The sequence below is a fragment of the Oncorhynchus kisutch genome, linkage group LG9, assembly GCF_002021735.2.
Source record: "Oncorhynchus kisutch isolate 150728-3 linkage group LG9, Okis_V2, whole genome shotgun sequence".
In the NCBI taxonomy this organism is placed as follows: Eukaryota; Metazoa; Chordata; class Actinopteri; order Salmoniformes; family Salmonidae; genus Oncorhynchus; species Oncorhynchus kisutch.
In genome coordinates, this window is record NC_034182.2 from 36,614,402 (window position 1) to 36,638,302 (window position 23,901).

At 44.0% G+C, this 23,901-nt stretch overlaps 1 protein-coding gene across 3 annotated transcripts; it reads right to left on the bottom strand.

Annotated features, from left to right (window-relative positions):
* Positions 1-270: 270 nt before the first annotated feature.
* LOC109896516 (VPS10 domain-containing receptor SorCS2-like) lies at positions 271-23,901 on the bottom strand. Of its 3 annotated transcripts, none has more exons than XM_031832557.1 (15): positions 23,813-23,901; positions 23,576-23,667; positions 20,731-20,838; positions 17,263-17,383; positions 16,723-16,856; positions 15,698-15,826; positions 15,216-15,387; positions 13,358-13,678; positions 12,524-12,647; positions 10,921-11,033; positions 10,529-10,651; positions 9,991-10,090; positions 8,663-8,765; positions 5,884-6,041; positions 271-1,058 (listed from the first exon to the last, which is right to left on the bottom strand). In XM_031832557.1, the coding sequence occupies exons 1-15, from the start codon at positions 23,849-23,851 to the stop codon at positions 994-996; spliced, it is 1,902 nt and encodes a 633-aa protein (XP_031688417.1). In that variant the 5' UTR covers positions 23,852-23,901; the 3' UTR covers positions 271-993. The 3 variants fall into 3 exon arrangements, with proteins under 3 accessions (XP_031688417.1, XP_031688416.1, XP_031688415.1); XM_031832556.1 differs by having other exon boundaries at positions 5,896-6,086; XM_031832555.1 differs by having other exon boundaries at positions 5,884-6,086.

Genomic DNA, 23,901 nt, shown 5'->3' on the forward strand with positions numbered 1-23,901 from the left:
AGAGACCTGAAAATAGCTGTGCAGCGACGTTCCCCATCCAACCTGACAGAGCTTGAGAGGATCTGCAGAAAAGAATGGGAGAAACTCCTCAAATGCAGGTGTTCCAAGCTTGTAGCGTCATACCCAAGAAGACTCGAGGCTGTAATCACTGCCAGAGGTGCTTCAACAAAGTACTGAGTAAAAGGTCTGAATATCTATGTTGCAAAAAAAAATACAACCTGTTTTTACTTTGTCATTATGGGGTATTGTGATGTCATTATGGGGTATTGTGATGTCATTATGGGGTATTGTGATGTCATTATGGGGTATTGTGTGTAGATTGATGAGGGGGAAAAACTATTCAATCCATTTTAGAATAAGGCTGGAACGTAACAACATTGTGAAAATGCACTGTATAGCGTATCTGGAAACTACCTGATGAGGGTCAGGGAAAGACGAGTCTTACAGTCCTGAGCATTCTAAATAGCAGGCCAGTAGGCGGGGCGTTCTCTGTGATTTCACCGGATTTCTCTTTCCTCACTGGGTGGCGTCCAATCATTCTCCGAGGGGTTTAGCCAATGAGAATACACAGAGCAGTCATGACACTGGGTACAAGGACACAAGGACACTAGGTGCAAAGGACGCTGGTGCAAAGGACACTGGTGCAAAGGACACTGGGTGCAAAGGACACTGGGTAAAAAGCAGAGTTGGCCCACACCCCCGATGTTACAGTAACGCAGTGGAGGACGGGATAGAGAGACGAGCAGAACGGAGGATATGTGTCCCTCTGAGCGAGAGACGGAAACAAGGGAGCAAGGGGCCGTGGAGAGGAATCAGAGAGGAGAGGACAGAGAGGGACTAATGCTAGACTGTAGTACTGTGGTGCTTTCTCTCTTCCTCTGTACGGGGAGCGGTGGATTGGTTGGTCAGACAGAGCGACAGAGGAGGAAGGCAGATTAGAGTTCCCTGTGCTCGTTAGCATGGCTAGCTGATTAGCGTGTCTGTGTTCAGCCATCAGCTGGTCAGGTAGCTGTGCAGCTCTCTGGAGTTGATGCTCAGCACCACGCCCGAGTGGTTACCTAGCAACAAGGAGAGAGAGGAAGTAGTGAGACCAGAGTCAAGGGTCGGTTGGTTTTAAAAGAGAAAATACCACCTGCTTCTTTATCTTGCAACATTAAAGCATTTCCTTGATCGTTCTTTTCTCTTTGACTAGATGACTGGTTGGTTCTCTTTCAACCAACCCATAGCTCTGATTTTAATTAATACTTTGACTAGATGACTGGTTGGTTCTCTTTCAACCAACCCATAGCTCTGATTTTAATTAATACTTTGACTAGATGACTGGTTGGTTCTCTTTCAACCAACCCATAGCTCTGATTTTAATTAATACTTTGACTAGATGACTGGTTGGTTCTCTTTCAACCAACCCATAGCTCTGATTTTAATTAATACTTTGACTAGATGACTGGTTGGTTCTCTTTCAACCAACCCATAGCTCTGATTTTAATTCATACTTTGACTAGATGACTGGTTGGTTCTCTTTCAACCAACCCATAGCTCTGATTTTAATTAATACTTTGACTAGATGACTGGTTGGTTCTCTTTCAACCAACCCATAGCTCTGATTTTAATTAATACTTTGACTAGATGACTGGTTGGTTCTCTTTCAACCAACCCATAGCTCTGATTTTAATTAATACTTTGACTAGATGACTGGTTGGTTCTCTTTCAACCAACCCATAGCTCAGATTTTAATTAATACTTTGACTAGATGACTGGTTGGTTCTCTTTCAACCAACCCATAGCTCTGATTTTAATTAATACTTTGACTAGATGACTGGTTGGTTCTCTTTCAACCAACCCATAGCTCTGATTTTAATTAATATTTCCGATTGATATAGGTATTAGAATGCTTAAAATGTTTTACCTTTAATTCACAATATCATTATGAGTTTAGTAGCTTTTATGAACAATATAACAGCAAATAGGGAATACCTTGCATTGTTAACTGTTCTGTTAACTGTTCTGTTAACTGTTCTGTTAACTGTTCTGTTAACTGTTCTGTTAACTGTTCTGTTAACTGTTCTGTTAACTGTTCTGTTAACTGTGGTAGCAGGCTGTTCTGTTAACTGTTCTGTTAACTGTTCTGTTAACTGTTCTGTTATCTGTTCTGTTATCTGTTCTGTTATCTGTTCTGTTATCTGTTCTGTTACTGTTCTGTTAACTGTTCTGTTAACTGTTCTGTTAACTGTTCTGTTAACTGTTCTGTTATCTGTTCTGTTAACTGTTCTGTTAACTGTTCTGTTAACTGTTCTGTTAACTGTCCTGTTAACTGTTCTGTTAACTGTTCTGTTAACTGTTCTGTTAACTGTTCTGTTAACTGTTCTGTTAACTGTTCTGTTAACTGTGGTAGCAGGCTGTTCTGTTAACTGTTCTGTTAACTGTTCTGTTAACTGTTCTGTTATCTGTTCTGTTATCTGTTCTGTTATCTGTTCTGTTATCTGTTCTGTTAACTGTTCTGTTAACTGTTCTGTTATCTGTTCTGTTATCTGTTCTGTTATCTGTTCTGTTAACTGTTCTGTTAACTGTTCTGTTAACTGTTCTGTTAACTGTTCTGTTAACTGTTCTGTTATCTGTTCTGTTAACTGTTCTGTTAACTGTTCTGTTAACTGTGGTAGCAGGCTGTTCTGTTAACTGTTCTGTTAACTGTTCTGTTAACTGTTCTGTTAACTGTTCTGTTAACTGTTCTGTTATCTGTTCTGTTATCTGTTCTGTTAACTGTTCTGTTAACTGTTCTGTTAACTGTTCTGTTAACTGTTCTGTTAACTGTCCTGTTAACTGTTCTGTTAACTGTTCTGTTAACTGTCCTGTTATCTGCCTGGGCTTGTGAGTGGTAGCAGGCTGTTCTGTTAACTGTCCTGTTAACTGTTCTGTTAACTGTTCTGTTAACTGTTCTGTTATCTGCCTGGGCTTGTGAGTGGTAGCAGGCTGTTCTGTTAACTGACTGGGCTTGTGAGTGGTAGCAGGCTGTTCTGTTATCTGCCTGGGCTTGTGAGTGGTAGCAGGCTGTTCTGTTAACTGACTGGGCTTGTGAGTGGTAGCAGGCTGTTCTGTTAACTGGCTGGGCTTGTGAGTGGTAGCAGGCTGTTCTGTTATCTGCCTGGGCTTGTGAGTGGTAGCAGGCTGTTCTGTTAACTGTTCTGTTAACTGTTCTGTTAACTGTGGTAGCAGGCTGTTCTGTTAACTGTTCTGTTAACTGTTCTGTTAACTGTTCTGTTAACTGTTCTGTTAACTGTTCTGTTATCTGTTCTGTTATCTGTTCTGTTAACTGTTCTGTTAACTGTTCTGTTAACTGTTCTGTTAACTGTTCTGTTAACTGTTCTGTTAACTGTCCTGTTAACTGTTCTGTTAACTGTTCTGTTAACTGTTCTGTTAACTGTGGTAGCAGGCTGTTCTGTTAACTGTTCTGTTAACTGTTCTGTTAACTGTTCTGTTATCTGTTCTGTTAACTGTTCTGTTAACTGTTCTGTTATCTGTTCTGTTATCTGTTCTGTTAACTGTTCTGTTAACTGTTCTGTTAACTGTTCTGTTAACTGTTCTGTTAACTGTTCTGTTAACTGTTCTGTTAACTGTCCTGTTAACTGTTCTGTTAACTGTTCTGTTAACTGTTCTGTTAACTGTTCTGTTAACTGTTCTGTTAACTGTCCTGTTAACTGTTCTGTTAACTGTCCTGTTAACTGTTCTGTTAACTGTTCTGTTAACTGTTCTGTTAACTGTTCTGTTAACTGTTCTGTTAACTGTCCTGTTAACTGTTCTGTTAACTGTTCTGTTAACTGTCCTGTTATCTGCCTGGGCTTGTGAGTGGTAGCAGGCTGTTCTGTTAACTGTCCTGTTAACTGTTCTGTTAACTGTTCTGTTAACTGTTCTGTTATCTGCCTGGGCTTGTGAGTGGTAGCAGGCTGTTCTGTTAACTGACTGGGCTTGTGAGTGGTAGCAGGCTGTTCTGTTATCTGCCTGGGCTTGTGAGTGGTAGCAGGCTGTTCTGTTAACTGACTGGGCTTGTGAGTGGTAGCAGGCTGTTCTGTTAACTGGCTGGGCTTGTGAGTGGTAGCAGGCTGTTCTGTTATCTGCCTGGGCTTGTGAGTGGTAGCAGGCTGTTCTGTTAACTGTTCTGTTATCTGCCTGGGCTTGTGAGTGGTAGCAGGCTGTTCTGTTATCTGCCTGGGCTTGTGAGTGGTAGCAGGCTGTCCTGTTATCTGCCTGGGCTTGTGAGTGGTAGCAGGCTGTTCTGTTATCTGCCTGGGCTTGTGAGTGGTAGCAGGCTGTCCTGTTATCTGCCTGGGCTTGTGAGTGGTAGCAGGCTGTTCTGTTATCTGCCTGGGCTTGTGAGTGGTAGCAGGCTGTTCTGTTAACTGTTCTGTTATCTGCCTGGGCTTGTGAGTGGTAGCAGGCTGTTCTGTTATCTGCCTGGGCTTGTGAGTGGTAGCAGGCTGTCCTGTTATCTGCCTGGGCTTGTGAGTGGTAGCAGGCTGTTCTGTTATCTGCCTGGGCTTGTGAGTGGTAGCAGGCTGTCCTGTTATCTGCCTGGGCTTGTGAGTGGTAGCAGGCTGTCCTGTTATTTGCCTGGGCTTGTGAGTGGTAGCAGGCTGTCCTGTTATCTGCCTGGGCTTGTGAGTGGTAGCAGGCTGTCCTGTTATCTGCCTGGGCTTGTGAGTGGTAGCAGGCTGTTCTGTTATCTGCCTGGGCTTGTGAGTGGTAGCAGGCTGTTCTGTTATCTGCCTGGGCTTGTGAGTGGTAGCAGGCTGTTCTGTTAACTGTTCTGTTATCTGCCTGGGCTTGTGAGTGGTAGCAGGCTGTTCTGTTATCTGCCTGGGCTTGTGAGTGGTAGCAGGCTGTTCTGTTATCTGCCTGGGCTTGTGAGTGGTAGCAGGCTGTTCTGTTAACTGACTGGGCTTGTGAGTGGTAGCAGGCTATTCTGTTAACTGACTGGGCTTGTGAGTGGTAGCAGGCTGTTCTGTTATCTGCCTGGGCTTGTGAGTGGTAGCAGGCTGTTCTGTTAACTGGCTGGGCTTGTGAGTGGTAGCAGGCTGTTCTGTTAACTGGCTGGGCTTGTGAGTGGTAGCAGGCTGTTCTGTTAACTGACTGGGCTTGTGAGTGGTAGCAGGCTGTTCTGTTAACTGACTGGGCTTGTGAGTGGTAGCAGGCTGTCCTGTTATCTGCCTGGGCTTGTGAGTGGTAGCAGGCTGTCCTGTTATCTGCCTGGGCTTGTGAGTGGTAGCAGGCTGTCCTGTTATCTGCCTGGGCTTGTGAGTGGTAGCAGGCTGTCCTGTTATCTGCCTGGGCTTGTGAGTGGTAGCAGGCTGTCCTGGCAACTGGCTGGGCTTGTGAGTGGTAGCAGGCTGTTCTGTTATCTGCCTGGGCTTGTGAGTGGTAGCAGGCTGTCCTGTTATCTGCCTGGGCTTGTGAGTGGTAGCAGGCTGTCCTGTTATCTGCCTGGGCTTGTGAGTGGTAGCAGGCTGTTCTGTTATCTGCCTGGGCTTGTGAGTGGTAGCAGGCTGTTCTGTTATCTGCCTGGGCTTGTGAGTGGTAGCAGGCTGTTCTGTTAACTGTTCTGTTATCTGCCTGGGCTTGTGAGTGGTAGCAGGCTGTTCTGTTATCTGCCTGGGCTTGTGAGTGGTAGCAGGCTGTTCTGTTATCTGCCTGGGCTTGTGAGTGGTAGCAGGCTGTTCTGTTAACTGACTGGGCTTGTGAGTGGTAGCAGGCTATTCTGTTAACTGACTGGGCTTGTGAGTGGTAGCAGGCTGTTCTGTTATCTGCCTGGGCTTGTGAGTGGTAGCAGGCTGTTCTGTTAGTAGTAGTGGGGGTTAGTCCTAATCCTGATCAGGGAACAGAAGGCGGGGCTACCTTCTGCGTTACCTAGAGTCTGTGAGTCCAGGTCGTCGTCGATAAACTCCTCCCCCTGGATGATGTGCTGCGTGTCCTCACTGTGATTGACAGGGCTGGTCATCTCCTGCTCCTTCTCATTGTGCATCTGGGCGTACACGTTCCGGCCGGGCAGCTTTCTGAAAAACAGCGGAGGATAGGCATCCTCAGTCCTAAGCCAAGGACTGTGGGATTTGTAGTTTTGATAAGAGGTTTGGCTGGAGTTGTAGTTCATGTTAATGAGTGACAGATTGTGGACTTTGTGCATCGGATGCAAAGTATGTGCTATTGGTGTAACTGGTGAACAAAACACAAATCATGCACAACATATTCATGTCGAATCTAGATTCATCAAGTACATGCATTTATGTATTCTATAGACAGTATATATACAGTTGAAGTCGGAAGTTTACACACACTTAGGTTGGAGTCATTAAAACTCGTTTTTCACCCACTCCACAAATGTCAAGTTAAAAAACTATAGTTTAGGCAAGTCGGTTAGGACATCTACTTTGTGCATGACACAAGTAATTTTTCCAACAATTGTTTACAGACAGATTATTTCACTGTATCACAATTCCAGTGGGTCAAAAGTTTACAAACACTAAGTTGACTGTGCCTTTAAACAGCTTGGAAAATTCCTGAAAATGATGTCATGGCTTTAGAAGCTTCTGATAGGCTAATTGACATCATTTGAGTCATTTGGAGTTGTACCCGTGGATGTATTTCAAGGCCTACCTTCGAATTCCATGCCTCTTTGCTTGACATCATGGGAAAATCAAAAGAAATCAGCCAAGACCTCAACTTCCTCCAAAGATTTTCTATGAGGTTGAGATCTGGAGACTGGCTAGGCCACTCCAGGACCTTGAAATGCTTCTTACGAAGCCACTCCTTCGTTGCCCGGGCGGTGTGTTTGGGATCATTGTCATGCTGAAAGACCCAGCCACGTTTCATCTTCAATGCCCTTGCTGATGGAAGGAGATTTTCACTCAAAATCTCACGATACATGGCCCCATTAATTCTTTCCTCTACACGGATCAGTCATCCTGGTCCCTTTGCAGAAAAACAGCCCCAAAGCATGATGTTTCCACCCCCATGCTTCACAGTAGGTATGGTGTTCTTTGGATGCAACTCAGCATTCTTTGTCCTCCAAACACGACGAGTTGGAGTTTTTACCAAAAAGTTATATTTTGGTTTCATCTGATCATATGACATTCTCCCAATCTTCTTCTGGATCATCCAAATGCTCTCTAGCAAACTTCAGACGGGCCTGGACATGTACTGTCTTACATTACAATTGCTCCCACAGTTGATTTCTTCAAACCAAGCTGCTTACCTATTGCAGATTCAGTATTCCCAGCCTGGTGCAGGTCTACAATTTTGTTTCTGGTGTCCTTTGACAGCTCTTTGGTCTTGGCCATAGTGGAGTTTGGAGTGTGACTGTTTGAGGTTGTGGACAGATGTCTTTTATACTGATAACAAGTTCAAACAGGTGCCATTAATACAGGTAACGAGTGGAGAACAGAGGAGCCTCTTAAAGAAGAAGTTACAGGTCTGTGAGAGCCAGAAATCTGGCTTGTTTGTAGGTGACCAAATACTTATTTTCCACCATATTTTGCAAATAAATTCATAAAAAATCCTACAATGTGATTTTCTGGATTTTTTTTCTCATTTTGTCTGTCATAGTTGAAGTGTACCTATGATAATAATTACAGGGCTCTCTCATCTTTTTATGTGGGAGAACTTGCACAATTGGTGGCTGACTAAATACTTTTTTGCCCCACTGTTAGTGAAATAATCTGTCTGTAAACAATTGTTGGAAAAATTACTTGTGTCATGCAGAAAGTAGATGCCCTAATCAACTTGCCAAAACTATAGTTTGTTAACAAGAAATTTGTGGAGTGGTTGAAAAATGAGTTTTAATGACTCCAACCTAAGTGTATGTAAACTTCCGACTTCAACTGTATGTATTCACCTACTGTATCTTGATACATGCAGTTAAGTTTTCATCTGTAGTCATGGTTATGTTTTCATCTGTAGTCATGGTTATGTTTTCATCTGTGGTCATGGTTATGTTTTCATCTGTAGTCATGGTTATGTTTTCATCTGTAGTCATGGTTATGTTTTCATCTGTAGTCATGGTTATGTTTTCATCTGTAGTCATGGTTATGTTTTCATCTGTAGTCATGGTTATGTTTTCATCTGTAGTCATGGTTATGTTTTCATCTGTGGTCATGGTTATGTTTTCATCTGTAGTCATGGTTATGTTTTCATCTGTAGTCATGATTATGTTTTCATCTGTAGTCATGATTATGTTTTCATCTGTGGTCATGGTTATGTTTTCATCTGTAGTCATGGTTATGTTTTCATCTGTAGTCATGGTTATGTTTTCATCTGTAGTCATGGTTATGTTTTCATCTGTAGTCATGGTTATGTTTTCATCTGTAGTCATGGTTATGTTTTCATCTGTAGTCATGATTATGTTTTCATCTGTAGTCATGGTTATGTTTTCATCTGTAGTCATGATTATTTTTTCATCTGTAATCATGCAACGCTTCAGAGGAGGACTGGCCAGTAAAGTGCCCAGTGCATATCTCAGATATGTAAGTCTAAAATAGCCTGGTCCCAGATCTGTTTGTGCTTTAGTCTACTCTATTGTCATTGTCAAGTAAAATCATGTTTTACATGATAATTCCATAAGTAGTTGGCAAGAGAGCAGCAACAGACTAGCAGCCATGCAGGCTAAGTCTATAAGACCCACCTCTTGAACTTGTAGAGGATGAAGGATCCAGTAGCGAGGAGGCTGATGAGGAAGATGACAGACAGAGCCCAGACTCCAGGACCTGCCACTCCACCCTGAGAACCTGCAGGGGAGACAGACAACACACAAACATTATGATATGACACACACACACACACACACACACACACACACACACACACACACACACACACACACACACACACACACACACACACACACACACACACACACACACACACACAAGCATAGCCAACGCACATCAGATGGGAAATGAACACAGGGTAGGTAACACACACACACCTCCTGTGGATTTGGGCCCCTGAGACACAAACAAGATTATAGCTGCCATGTCACAATAAACCCCAGCAGAAATGCTAACACTCCATTCCACTCCGCTTCAATAAACACCAACAGAAATGCTAACACTCCATTCCACTCCGCTTCAATAAACACCAACAGAAATGCTAACACTCCATTCCACTCCGCTTCAATAAACCCCAGCAGAAATGCTAACACTCCATTCCCCTCCGCTTCAATAAACCCCAGCAGAAATGCTAACACTCCATTCCACTCCGCTTCAATAAACCCCAACAGAAATGCTAACACTCCATTCAACTCCGCTTCAATAAACACCAACAGAAATGCTAACACTCCATTCCACTCCGCTTCAATAAACACCAACAGAAATGCTAACACTCCATTCCACTCCGCTTCAATAAACCCCAACAGAAATGCTAACACTCCATTCCACTCCGCTTCAATAAACACCAACAGAAATGCTAACACTCCATTCCACTCCGCTTCAATAAACCCCACACAGTGTTCAACAGACAACACACGGTCAGGAGAAGAGATCCGTAACCAAACTGTCCAAGAAAAGATCAAGTTCAAAAGGAAAGGGGATAGATTTGACATCATTGAAACATATTGTTTACCTCTGCAGATTTTGTGAAAAAATATCTAACATTTTAGCAATTTAGTAGGTAAAAACTTAGGGAAATAACACTGAAAGCAGAGAGCAGGTAACAGGAACCTCAACCAATCAGATTGGAGGAAAGGTAGGCTCCTTTTGAGAAAGCAGGAAGTAAAAGTGAGAAAAAGGTTGTGTGGAGTGACTAACACGCACTGATCTCCGTCGCTCTCGTGGACGACTCATTAGCTACTAGTAATTTGAAATAGATTGATAAAAACTCAATTATCCATTCAGAGTGTAACATGAAACCAAATAATGAAATGGAGAAATGATCTATCATGAAATCATATTTACAACATCACAATGGCATGATTACAGGAATTAGAACGGTAATACAGGATGCTTTGGTTACCTGCGTTCGGGTCAGCTAGCGTCACCAACACCTGTAGACCTCCTCTTACGATGAAGCTAACGTTGTTGTCGTTGAAGGCCTGCTTGATGGCAGGGATACGCTGTGGAAGAAACACAACCTTTACACAGAGGTAAATTACTGCAGCGAGTGACATTTATTTAAACTCTACCAATATGTACTTGCTGTCAACTGTGGCAGATGTGGAAAAAAAAGTCAACAGTTGAACGAGTTGCCGAGGTAATTGGAAATAAAAAATGTTTTCATGAATTAGGCTATTTTCTCTTGACTCATATGGTTTATCGACTAGACACTCAGGGACAATATGGACACGGATATAAAAAGTGAATACTATTTATGAATCAGGATTGGGCTCGATTCCATTTCAATTCCAGTCAATTCAGGAAGAACACTGAGATTCCAATTGCAGTTCTCTTCAACGCTTTTCAATGAGGAACATTTGGAATTGGAGTTTGGTTTTAGTTTTGAATTGACTGGATTTGAAATGAAATTGACCCCAATCCGGATATGAACGGATTACCTTATCCACAAACACGCTCCTCTTATCACGCTGGCTCTCTGGTGGGAGAACGTACAGGTCAGCTGTGGTGGGCAGGCCCCGCTTCACCATGGTTACCAGGGACACCTGGGGGATACCTGTGATCTGGGGGTTAAAGGTCATGGTCAAAAACGACCCCTTATGGGACTTGTGTACCCTGTTACGACCTGGTTCATGTTCAAACTAACAAGTTCAGATAGACCCTACCCCATCTCCAAATGTGTTTTTTTCTCCCATTTCATCATGTCTATCAAATCGAATCATTGAACATATTGAGGCCAATGCAGATACTATCATGATGTTTCCTGAAGAATAGAGTGCTTGTGTTACGTTACAGCATCAGGTCATGTATGAGGTGAGTACAGTAGACCCACCTTTGCCAATATCTTGGTGACCACCTGACCCACGTCCTCCCTCCACTCTGGAATGTTGGGGTTGAGGCGGTCCAGGTTACTGCTGAAGGCAAGGGGGATGACCTGGAAATGGTCTGGGATCAAATAGAACACACAGGAAGTCAACACCAAAGGGTTACAGCATTCAGAATGGACAATAATGGAAGCCTCCATATTAATGACACCATATTCATTTCTACTGTTTGGAGTCTTTAGAATAAGTCAACAGTTTCTCATTATCCTACAACGCCTGCTTCTGCAGTATGTTTATTCTGTATCGTCAGTTCCCTTGGGGGTAAGATAATACAGTACATTTCTGCTCAGTTAGCAATCTCTCATGAATAAATCAAACTCCTCTATGGACATCGTTACCCAGTGACACAGCAGCACATGACATCATGGAGAACCCAGGAACTAGAGCTATTAAAAACAAAAAAAATAAGTAGGTCTGAAGAATAAAATAAATTCACTCGAGCACCACACACTCCCCCGATGCTCTACCGAGGTTTCCCTGTTCACAGCTTTGACCTACTACAGTAGCTACAGTATGTTGGTCTATCGTGATTCACACAATGTGTATGGAGGTTGCTTAGGATATCAAACAGCCTGGATAGGACAACGGTAGACAGTGTCCTTCGCTCCTAAAAAACTCAGATAATACTTTTATTTCCCTTTTTTCTTTTGACCCATAGACAATCAGGGGAAATGCAGAATTTCAAAAGTGTCACACAATTGGAGGGTGAATTGTAGGCTGCAATCACACCCTGTCCATTGCCACTCAACAATGCTTTTATGAGCCATCTAAAATACAGTATAGTAGTTCTCGGCAACGGCCAGACGGATCATGACGAGAGGCGGGAGTGTACTGTGTACCTCATTTCATGTTGGTTTGTGAATTTTCATAGATTTTTATTATTGGCATATTGAATTTAACATTGAGCTTCAACCAAATATACATATAACGTCATAAATAGTTGATGTACGTCTAGGTTTGCAAAGCTACTGGTACTTTACCAAAGTTACCGGAATCATCAGTAATCTATGGTAATCTATCGTAACTTCGGTCATTTATACTTGAATAACTTGTAAAAAATGTATTCATTTATATCTGTGTCCACATTGTCCATGAGTTTCTAGTAGAGAAAATAGCCTAATTAATGAAAGTAGCATCTCATCAACAATTCTGCAATTCTGCAACTCATCCAGCTAATGAGTTTTTTCCACAACTGCCACCAGTTTGATGGCAAAATATTGACAACAAATACATATTGACATAGTAAAATAAAAGTATATATATATATATATATATATATATAAAGGATATTTCATTCTGAAACCCTCATATTAAACACCATTGGTATTCACTAAGTTGATGGTTTATATTTAAGGTTTCACAGCTTTGTCATTACATTTTTTATTTGAAATTGTAATTATTTATGTGACATATTTTACATGTGATAAGGCTACACCTATGGCCAGAGATAATTACAGACACCTGCAAAAATCTATATCAAATCCTTGAAAGATACAAAAATTCTGGTATATATCATAAATAATTAGCACTGTAATGTTTCCTCTCTCTTACCGTAGACGTGGACGTTCTTGGTGTCCTGCACCATGGAGCGTCCGTTAGAGGCCTGGACGGTGACAGACACCTCTCCTTCCTCAGGGAACCTCGTTATCAGACTGTTCCCCAGGGACATCTTGGGCTGAATGGGACACATTAAAATACATTGATTCGTTCACCAGTGCGGTGAACGTGTGTGGTGTGGTGTGGTGTGTGTTAGAATACATTACCTGTAGGTTGTGTGTGTAAGGTGTGTGTTGGTATACATTACCTTTAGGTTGTCTGTGTGTGTAAGGTGTGTGTTAGTATACATTACATGTAGGTTATGTGTGTGTAAGGTGTGTGTTAGTATACATTACCTGTAGGTTGTGTGTGTGTAAGGTGTGTGTTAGTATAGATTACCTGTAGGTTGTCTGTGTGTGTAAGGTGTGTGTTAGTATACATTACCTTTAGGTTATGTGTGTGTAAGGTGTGTGTTAGTATACATTACCTGTAGGTTGTGTGTGTGTAAGGTGTGTGTTAGTATACATTACCTGTAGGTTGTGTGTGTGTGTGTGTGTGTGTGTGTGTGTGTGTGTGTGTGTGTGTGTGTGTGTGTGTGTGTGTGTGTGTGTGTGTGTGTGTGTGTGTGTGTGTGTGTGTGTGTGTGTGTGTGTGTGTGTGTGTGTGTGAGGTGTGTGTGTGAGGTGTGTGTCAGTATACATTACCTGTAGGTTGTGTGTGTGTGTGTGTGTGTGTGTGTGTGTGTGTGTGTGTGTGTGTGTGTGTGTGTGTGTGTGTGTGTGTGTGTGTGTGTGTGTGTGTGTGTGTGTGTGTGTGTGTGTGTGTGAGGTGTGTGTCAGTATACATTACCTGCAGGTTGTCTCCTATCCACCAGTAGAAGACAGTCAGGTTGGCCTCAAAGGGAAGTACCACAGCTGTCAGGTTGACTTCCTGGTTAATCCCGGCGATGGGAACTACTTCTAGGTGAACTTCCTGTAGAGGGGCTGTGACCTGGATATATATGGTGGCCTGGTCGTGTCCGGCAACGTTCTCAGCCTTGACGGTGACGCGGTAGACTCCCTGCTGTTCGTAGCGGTGCTGGATGGGTTCGTCTGTCACCGTCAGGTTCTGGTAGATGGCCCTCATCCCGTCCCCCAGATCCACCTGGTACTTAGTGCTGCTGGTGTCACCCTGGGTGAGGGAGGAGGTACAGGAAGAGAACGTCACTGAACTGAGAACTGGGATAAACTAATGCTCTATTTCATCTAGTTGCAGTTATAAGGAGTCGCGTGTGAGTCATCATAAACTTGCATTCGGAAAACAGGGGGGAAATCTCATTTTTATTTATTTATTTATTTTATTTCACCTTTATTTAACCAGGTAGGCAAGTTGAGAACAAGTTCTCATTTACAACTGCGACCTGGCCAAGATAAAGCAGAGCAGTTCGACACATACAACAACACAGAGTTACACATGGAGTAAAACAAACATACAGTCAATAATACATTAGAAAAATAAGTCTATATACAATGTGAGCAAGTGAGGTGAGATAAGGGAGGTAAGGCAAAAAAAGGCCATGGTGGCGAAGTAAATACAATATAGCAAGTAAAACACTGGAATGGTAGATTTGCAGTGGAAGAATGTGCAAAGTAGAGATAGAAATAATGGGGTGCAAAGGAGCAAAATAAATAAATACAGTAGGGGAAGAGGTAGTTGTTTGGGCTAAATTATAGGTGGGCTATGTACAGGTGCAGTAATCTGTGAGCTGCTCTTACAGCTGGTGCTTAAAGCTACTGAGGGAGATAAGTGTTTCCAGTTTCAGAGATTTTTGTAGTTCGTTCCAGTCATTGGCAGCAGAGAACTGGAAGGAGAGGCGGCCAAAGGATGAATTGGTTTTGGGGGTGACCAGAGAGATATACCTGCTGGAGCGTGTGCTACAGGTGGGTGCTGCTAGGGTGACCAGCGAGCTGAGATAAGGGGGGACTTTACCTAGCACGGTCTTGTAGATGACCTGGAGCCAGTGGGTTTGGCGACGAGTATGAAGCGAGGGCCAGCCAACGAGAGCATACAGGTCGCAGTGGTGGGTAGTATATGGGGCTTTGGTGACAAAACGGATGGCACTGTGATAGACTGCATCCAATTTATTGAGTAGGGTATTGGAGGCTATTTTGTAAATGACATGGCCCGAAGTCCAGGATAGGTAGGATGGTCAGTTTATGTTTGGCAGCATGAGTGAAGGATGCTTTGTTGCGAAATAGGAAGCCAATTCTACATTTAACTTTGGATTTGACGTGAATCTGGAAGGAGAGTTTACAGTCTAACCAGACACCTAGGTATTTGTAGTTGACCACATATTCTAAGTCAGAGCCGTCCAGAGTAGTGATGCTGGACGGGCGTGCAGCTGCAGGCAGCGATCGGTTGAAGAGCATGCATTTCGTTTGACTTGTATTTAAGAGCAGTTGGAGGCCACGGAAGGAGAGTTGTATGGCATTGAAGCTCGTCTGGAGAGTTGTTAACACAGTGTCCAAACAAGGGCCAGAAGTATACAGAATGGTGTCGTCTGCGTAGAGGTGGTTCAGAGACTCACCTGGCTATGGCTATTACTAACTGGCTATTGTTACAATCACACAGACAAAGTCACAAAAACACATACATTTACTCCACACAGCCACACACAACTACCCCACCCCCAGGATTTGCTCTCAATTCTGACATAAGTAAACAGTACCTGCTCCTGGTGGACAATGAAGGTGATGTCATCACCAGGCGCCACAGCCAGCATCTGTCCTTTGATGCCCAGCTGGAGGCCTCTGGGCGGCAGCAGAGGACAGGTGTGCTGCTTGGCGCTCTGCTGCTTGTTCACTCCCCCTTCACACAAGTTGGACACAACCTTCCTGTACCTGCAACACAGCCGTACCAACGCCAGAAAACAGGGAGACTTGTGGTGTCGTATAGGGAGGTAGAGACGGGTGTACTAAAACAATCATTATGGACTTTCCTTTATTGAGATACGGTAGGGAGAGTGGTGAAAGCAATGTGTATGTGTTAGGGTTAGGTTTTGGGTTAGGGGTTAGGGAAAATAGGAATTTGAATGGGACTGAATTGTATGTCCCCACAAGGTTAGCTGCACAAGATTGTGTGTTTGTGTGTGTGTGTGTGTGTGTGTGTGTGTGTGTGTGTGTGTGTGCAAGTCCTACTACTATTCCTCACCCAGTACTGGACTCAAAGTTGTGTCCCTGGTGACAGTCGTGAGGGGGTGAGTCTGGGTCGTGCCAGAAGTCAGCGAAGCATCTATCTCCCTCTGTTTTGAGGCTCTGGGCACGTTCAAACCCATAGTCACTGAACACACAGAGGAAGAGGAGAACGTTACCCCCAGACACTGACCTAAGGCTAGTTAGTGTTGCTCCCCCTGATGGTTGAGGTTAGGATTGGAGGATGGTAAACTGGTTCTAGAACAGTAGATAAGGGTAAACTGGTTCTAGAACAGTAGATAAGGGTAAACTGGTTCTAGAACAGTAGATAGGGGTAAACTGGTTCTAGAACAGTAGATAAGGGTAAGTTAGTCCTAGATCAGTAGATAAGGGTAAACTGGTTCTAGAACAGTAGATAAGGGTAAACTGGTCCTAGAACAGTAGATAAGGGTAAACTGGTCCGAGAACAGTAGATAGGGGTAAACTGGTTCTAGAACAGTAGATAAGGGTAAGTTAGTCCTAGAACAGTAGATAAGGGTAAACTGGTCCTAGAACAGTAGATAAGGGTAAACTGGTTCTAGAACAGTAGATAAGGGTAAACTGGTCCTAGAACAGTAGATAGGGGTAAACTGGTCCTAGAACAGTATATAAGGGTAAACTGGTCCTAGAACAGTAGATAAGGGTAAGTTCCTTCCAGTTTGCAGAGAAAGGGCAAAGGTCAAATACAGTTCATGAGCTCAATGATCGATAGACACCAACATCACACACGCCAACAGGATCAATATCAATTATCTAGTCTACATACAGCATCGATTGATTGTTTATAGTGAATTACAGTGTTATTCTCATTCAGGAACAGAGTTGGAAATGAAAGATGATCCTCATTGAAAATACTTCTATTGGATTTTCAATTCATCTCCTAAACAGAAAAGGAATCGAAGCCTAACCCTGACTGTGACGCATATCATATTTGTTTATCTCAAGTCTGTACCTTAAGTATAGTCTATTGCACTAGAGTGTGTTGGCTCTGGTGTGGTGTCTCACCAGTTGAAGTCTTTCTCGGAGCACTGGCAGGGCTTGGTAGTCAGGGCGGAGGTGTAGCTCCTCCCCTTGATACAGAACGCAGTGTCCTTCCTCTTCCTGAAACTCCTCTCCTGACCCATGATGCACTTCTCTCCCTGAGGAGGGCCAAAAGTATAAATTTTCTAACTGTAAAGGTACAGGATACACACAACATTTTTACAAAGACAGGAGTGTGTGTGTGTGTGTGTGTGTGTGTGTGCGTGTGAGTGTGTGTGTGTATGTGTGTGTGTGTGTGTGTGTGTGTGTGTGTGTGTGTGTGTGTGTGTGTGTGTGTGTGTGTGTGTGTGTGTGTGTGTGTGTGTGCGTGTGCGTGTGTGTGTGCGTGTGAGTGTGTGTGTGTGTGTGTGTATGTGTGTGTGTGAGAGTGTGAGTGTATGTGTGTGTGTGTGTGTGTGTGTGTGTGTGTGTGTGTGTGTGTGTGTGTGTGTGTGTGTGTGTGTGTGTGTGTGTGTGTGTGTGTGTGTGTGTGTGTGTGTGTGTGAGTGTATGTGTGTTGAGTACCTGCAGATCTGTGAGTTTCCAGGAGTCGTAGTCTCCCTCTGTACATTGTCTGGGGAATGACTGTCTGAAGTCCACCTTGACCAGCTCCCAGTCTGACCGATAGCTGATGTGACCGAACACCCTGGAGGGAGAGACACACAGGAGAAATACAGATCTAATATGATCATATTATCATCACTTTGATGTCTGTTTACTGTCTACTGTCTTAGAAAACTGTAGATATTTCTTCATAAAGACTCGAGACGTGACTCCTGTACCATATCCACTGTCCACGGTCTCAACCAACCCCCTCTTTAGGGAACAAGGCAGTCTGAAAGTAGCATTGTGACATGACAGCGCTCCAGCCTGACTCTTTTCATCAGCACTAATGAGTAGCGATCCACTTAAGGGCTCCTGGAAATGATACCTTTCTATAGTCCATACTTTGCATATTAAACACACAGATGCTCCAGGAAATTATGAGGGCCTCCAAAGCCATTGACTGCTCTGCACATAAGATTGGCTTGGCGTTAATGTGTTTTTATAAACTCAAAGGCATTCATAAAAGCATTGAATGATAGAAGATCAAATTGAGTTGTACAATGTATATCCACTAGGTGGCGATATACCATTAAGTAAAAAAGGAGGAAATACAAAAATGTACTTGTTTATTTAAAATGGAACAATTCCAAGTCCGCATGTTCTTTAAGGAACAAATTGATGTGAAAACATGGCATCAGTTGTGTTATGTATGCGACAATGTAACCCGGGTGTCTGGTTAGACTGTAAACTCTTCTTCCAGACTCATATCAAACATCTCCAATCCAAAATCGAATCTAGAATCGGCTTTCTAGCCTCCTTCACGCAAGCTGCCAAACTTACACTAGTAAAACTGACTATCCTACCGAACCTCGACTTCGGCGATGTCATCTACAAAATAGCTTCCAATACTCTACTTAGCAAATTTGATGTAGTCTATCACAGTGCCATCCGTTTTGTTACCAAATCAACTTATACCACCCACCACTGCGACCTGTATGCTCTAGTCGGCTGGCCCTCGCTACATATTCGTCGCCAGACCCACTGGCTCCAGGTCATCTATAAGTCTATGCTAGGTAATCCTGCACCTTATCTCAGCTCACTGGTCACGATAACACCCACCCGTAGCACGTGCTCCAGCAGGTATATCTCACTGGTCATCCCCAAAGCCAACACCTCTTTTGGCCGCCTTTCCTTCCAGTTCTCTGCTGCCAATGCCTGGAACGAATTGCAAAAATCACTGAAGCTGGAGACTTACATTTCCCTCACTATCTTTAAACATCAGCTATCTGAGCAGCTAGCCGATTGCTGCAGCTGTACATAGCCCATCTGTTACACCCCCCCTCCACCACCACCACCACCATCTCTGTTACACCCCCCTCCACCTCCACCATCTCTGTTACACCCCCCTCCACCATCACCATCTCTGTTACACCCCCCTCCACCACCACCATCTATGTTACACCCCCCTCCACTATCTCTGTTACACCCCCCTCCACCACCACCATCTCTGTTACACCCCCCTCCACCATCTCTGTTATACCCCCTCCACCATCTCTGTTACACCCCCCTCCACCACCACCACCACCATCTCTGCTACACCCCCCTCCACCTCCACCATCACCATCTCTGTTACACCCCCCTCCACCACCACCATCTATGTTACACCCCCCTCCACCACCACCATCTCTGTTACACCCCCTCCACCACCACCATCTCTGTTACACCCCCCTCCACCTCCACCATCTCTGTTACACCCCCCTCCACCACCACCATCTCTGTTACACCCCCCTCCACCACCACCATCTCTGTTACACCCCCCTCCACCTCCACCATCTCTGTTACACCCCCCTCCACCTCCACCATCTCTGTTACACCCCCCTCCACCACCACCATCTCTGTTACACCCCCCTCCACCATCTCTGTTACACCCCCCTCCACCATCTCTGTTTACACCCCCTCCACCATCTCTGTTACACCACCCTCCAACACCACTATGTTACACCCCCCTCCACCATCTCTGTTACACCCCCCTCCACCATCACCATCTCTGTTACACCCCCCTCCACCATCTCTGTTTACACCCCCCTCCACCACCATCATCTCTGTTACACCCCCCTCCACCATCACCATCTCTGTTACACCCCCTCCACCATCACCATCTATGTTACACCCCCTCCACCACCACCACCACCATCTCTGTTACACCCCCCTCCACCACCACCATCACCATCTCTGTTACACCCCCTCCACCACCACCATCACCATCTCTGTTACACCCCCCTCCACCACCACCATCTCTGTTACACCCACCTCCACCATCTCTGTTACACCCCCCTCCAACACCACCATCTCTGTTTACACCCCCCTCCACCATATCTGTTACACCCCCCTCCAACACCAGCATCTCTGTTTACTCCCCCCTCCACCATCTCTGTTACACCCCCCTCCACCATCTCTGTTTACACCCCCCTCCACCACCACCATCTATGTTACACCCCCCTCCACCATCACCATCTCTGTTTACACCCCCCTCCACCACCAGCATCTCTGTTTACACCCCCCTCCACCATCACCATCTCTGTTACACCCCCCTCCAGCATCTCTGTTACACCCCCCTCCACCACCACCATCTCTGTTACTCCTCCCACCACCAGAGAGAGAGAGTGAGAGAGAGAGAGAGAGAGAGAGAGAGAGAGAGAGAGAGAGAGAGATTGATGGATGGATGGATGGAGAGAGAGAGAGAGAGAGAGAGAGAGATTGATTGATGGATGGATAGATGGATGGATAGAGAGAGAGAGAGAGAGAGAGAGAGAGAGAGAGAGAGAGAGAGAGAAAAGAGGGCAACAGAACATCTTTAAAAACAGAAGAAAACAGAGAAAAAGTGAAAGAAGAACCGTTCTCTCCACATGTACCATCATCTTCCTCAAAATCATGGAAGAAACGACCGTGTCATAAAAACCGGAAGATTGGGCGCTCCACTCCACCTAATGGAGACTTTTGGAGATGAGAAAACCCTGCTGGTGCAAAATATGAGTCCTGGAGAGTCAGCTGATCCATATTCCTTCCCTAAGCCCCTTATTTGCAAGCAGAGGAGCCAGGACTTAGGCAGGGTGAGCAGGCTAGGAATGTGAGCTAAGCAGCAGGAGGTGTCACTGAGACTGCAGGATCAATTCTCAATATCTCCTGGGTGAATCATCGCCTGGCCATTTCATTTGAAGAATAGGCTCAAGCCAATCAGACACCGCAATGTTGAAGTGATAGTGTTAAGAAACCAATCAATTACTTTGTTACTAGTTGAGAGAGTTGCATTAAACCAATGGCAGAGCTTTGGAAAAGAGGTGTCCTTGAAATGGGGCCTATTCTCAGACTGCAAATCTCATAATTCCCTTTCCAAATGACTGTATATAGCTCCATCTACGATTATGGAAGATTCCAGGGCACACTCACGTCATGACCAACGTCTCATCTCCCGGCTCACTCAAAAGTCCGTCCACGAACACTGAGGTGCTTGTGAAGTTGTGGATGGTCCAGGTGCGTCCCTCATCAATACTGAACCTGAGGAGAAAAGACACCAACACAATCACATCCACTCTATGGAAGTATATAGGCTCTTCTCAACAAGTGGCCATCTTGGATGAGGTAGAAATGAACAGTATTTCTCATACAGTCTCTCTCATACTCTGTGTATATTATCTAATCTGTCTCTCTAGTGTGTTTCTCATTATATATTAGTACGGTTCCTGACTAGCAGGATGTAATGCCGTCACACAAAACAATTATGCATCGATAACTATCATAACTATAGATTTAACTACATAACTAGATGTCTACTGACCTTAAGTTCTTTCTAAAGAATCTTGGAAAAAGTGAGTCTCCATCTTGGTAGGGTGCCCTGCTGGGTTGTTTGCGGTCATACATGACTTACGGCTCTATAGGTTTTAATAGAAAGGCCATCTTGGTAGGGTGCCCTGCTGGGTTGTTTGTGGTCATACATGACTTACGGCTCTATAGGTTTTAATAGAACGGCCATCTTGGAAAGAGGCTCAAAAGACCCTTCGTAATATGAGTAAGGCTCCTGTCTAGAATGTTGTATGCGGTCATACATGCAGTGAGAGGTCAGATTATCCTCAACCACGACTGAACTGTGACCTGGAACTGGACCACAAGTCACCAGGCTGTTTCGGCGTGGGCTTGTCTTCAAACACGCCACCAGACGCACACGCTAATGTTTACCAAAGCAAGGACTTTAAAATTAGAGGATAAAGTACACAAAGCTAAGCGCTAGCTCGAATGAACCTCCTGTGGTTATGGCTCGCGGATTCAACAGGGTTGCATAAGTATTGGTGTGTATTGGAAAGGAATCAACGTGGGATTGAGAAGCAGACCCATGTCTGCAGGCTATGCAATTAATCATGTGCTTACAAGCCTTGAGAATAACTAGAGAAACACACTAGAGAGACAGATTAGATAATATACACAGAGTATGAGAGAGACAGACATTCCATTACTGTACACAGAGAGAATCAGCCAGAGGGAATGGTTTGTTGTTGTCTGTCTCACTTTCTCTCTCTCTCTCTCTCTCTCTCTCTCTCTCTCTCTCTCTCTCTCTCTCTCTCTCTCTCTCTCTTTCTTTTTCTCATTCCCTCGTTCTTTCTTCCTCCATGACACTCTAAGAACATGTTCAAAGATGAACTTTACCGTGAGGACACAGTGGAGTCCTTTGCTGCAATCTAATCTTTTAATAATACACGAGTATTTGTATTTGTATTTGTGATGAATGAACCACAGCATTCTCTAACACCAATCTGCATGTAATCCATATTTCATACGTACCCTGAATAACCAAAACGTGGCTGCATTAGAATATGTACAGATTTACTTCTGAATGTACACATTATTATGTATAAGCCTTCATGTTTTATTTTGGCATCTCACCTCTGAGAATGTTATGTTTATACATTATTAAAAGCAACATGGCAGCAGTGGGATAATACATGAGCAACCCAAAGCAACCCGCTGCTATTTGTGTTAGAGTGAACCAGAGCCAGGAATTAGATAACAAGCGTGTGTGAAGGGAAGTCAGAATATTGGCACGGGGCAGCCTTGAGTTGGGTCCTTTTGCTTTCCAGGGGGCCCCTAAATGAAAGTGAATCTCTGTGATCTACATACATGTATGTGCACTTCTGAGAAGGGGAGAAGAAAACCTCTCTCTCTCTCTCTCTCTCTCTCTCTCCCCTCTCTCTCTCTCTCTCCCCTCTCTCTCTCTCTCTCTCTCTCTCTCTCTCCCCCTCTCTCTCTCTCATGAGGAGATAGTTTACCCTTAAATGCTGGTCACACAGAGCACAGACGCCGATTGTGGCAGGTGCCTCCTAAACACCAAAGCTTTATGAAAAGCTCTCTCACTCTTGCCTGAAGATATCTACTACAGCCTAGTCCAAAGGCAGTGCTTAGGGTTTAGGAAGTGAAGTGGGAATAAAGTCAAAAAGCTGGGGACATAACCTTTATGATGCTATCTTTATAATTGAACCTTCATTTATCAAGATCATGGCTTCGTTGAGATACAATCTCTAGGAAGAGATATGACCCACAGGAAAGACCTAGTCTTGTTCAGGTGTCTGTTTTGAAGGTCATATCATTGGTGGCTCCCATTTTTGTAAATTAAGAGTATTGGAGTTAAGGATTATTTTGTTGACAGTTAGAGGAGCCTACTTGAGTAGTTTGTTGACAGAGGAGCCTACTTGAGTAGTTTGTTGACAGAGGAGCCTACTTGAGTAGTTTGTTGACAGAGGAGCCTACTTGAGTAGTTTGTTGACAGAGTAGCCTACTTGAGTATATTGTTGACAGAGAATCCTACTTGACTATACTGTTGACAGTTAGAGGAGCCAACTTTAGTATTTTGTTGACAGATGAGCCTACTTGACTATTTTGTTGACAGAGGAGGCTACTTGACTATTTTGTTGACAGAGGAGCCTACCTGACTATTTTGTTAACAGTTAGAGGAGCCTACTTGAGTATTTTGTTGACAGGGGAGCCTACTTGAGTATTTTGTTGACAGAGGAGACTACTTGAGTATTTTGTTGATGGTTAGAGGTGCTTACGTGAGTATTTTGTTGACAGAGGAGACTACTTGAGTATTTTGTTGATGGTTAGAGGTGCTTACGTGAGTATTTTGTTGATGGTTAGAGGTGCCTACTTTAGTATTTTGTTTACAGTTTGATGAGCCTACTTGAGTATTTTGTTGATGGTTACAGGTGTTTACTTGAGTATTTTGTTGACAGTTAGAGGAGCTTACTTGAGTATTTTGAGAGGGATGGAGGTGTCTTTGATGGCAACGATGACCCCTCCATGGTCCAGGTACAGGATGTGATGCTCCTCCTCAAACACCTGAAAACAGAAAGGAGAATTGCAGGAAATAATGAAAGAGACAGGAAGTGGAAAGTTAGTAAGATGATGACTGCAAAAAATTATCCCATCTCTCCTTTCAGAAAGAGTGGAGAAAAGAGGGGGATAGAGAGAGACTGAGACTTACCTGTCTCCAGGTCTTCCCACAGTCAGAGGTGATGTACATCTCTTCTTTATACTCCACCAGCTGGGAACCCAAGTTACCTGAGAGAGAGA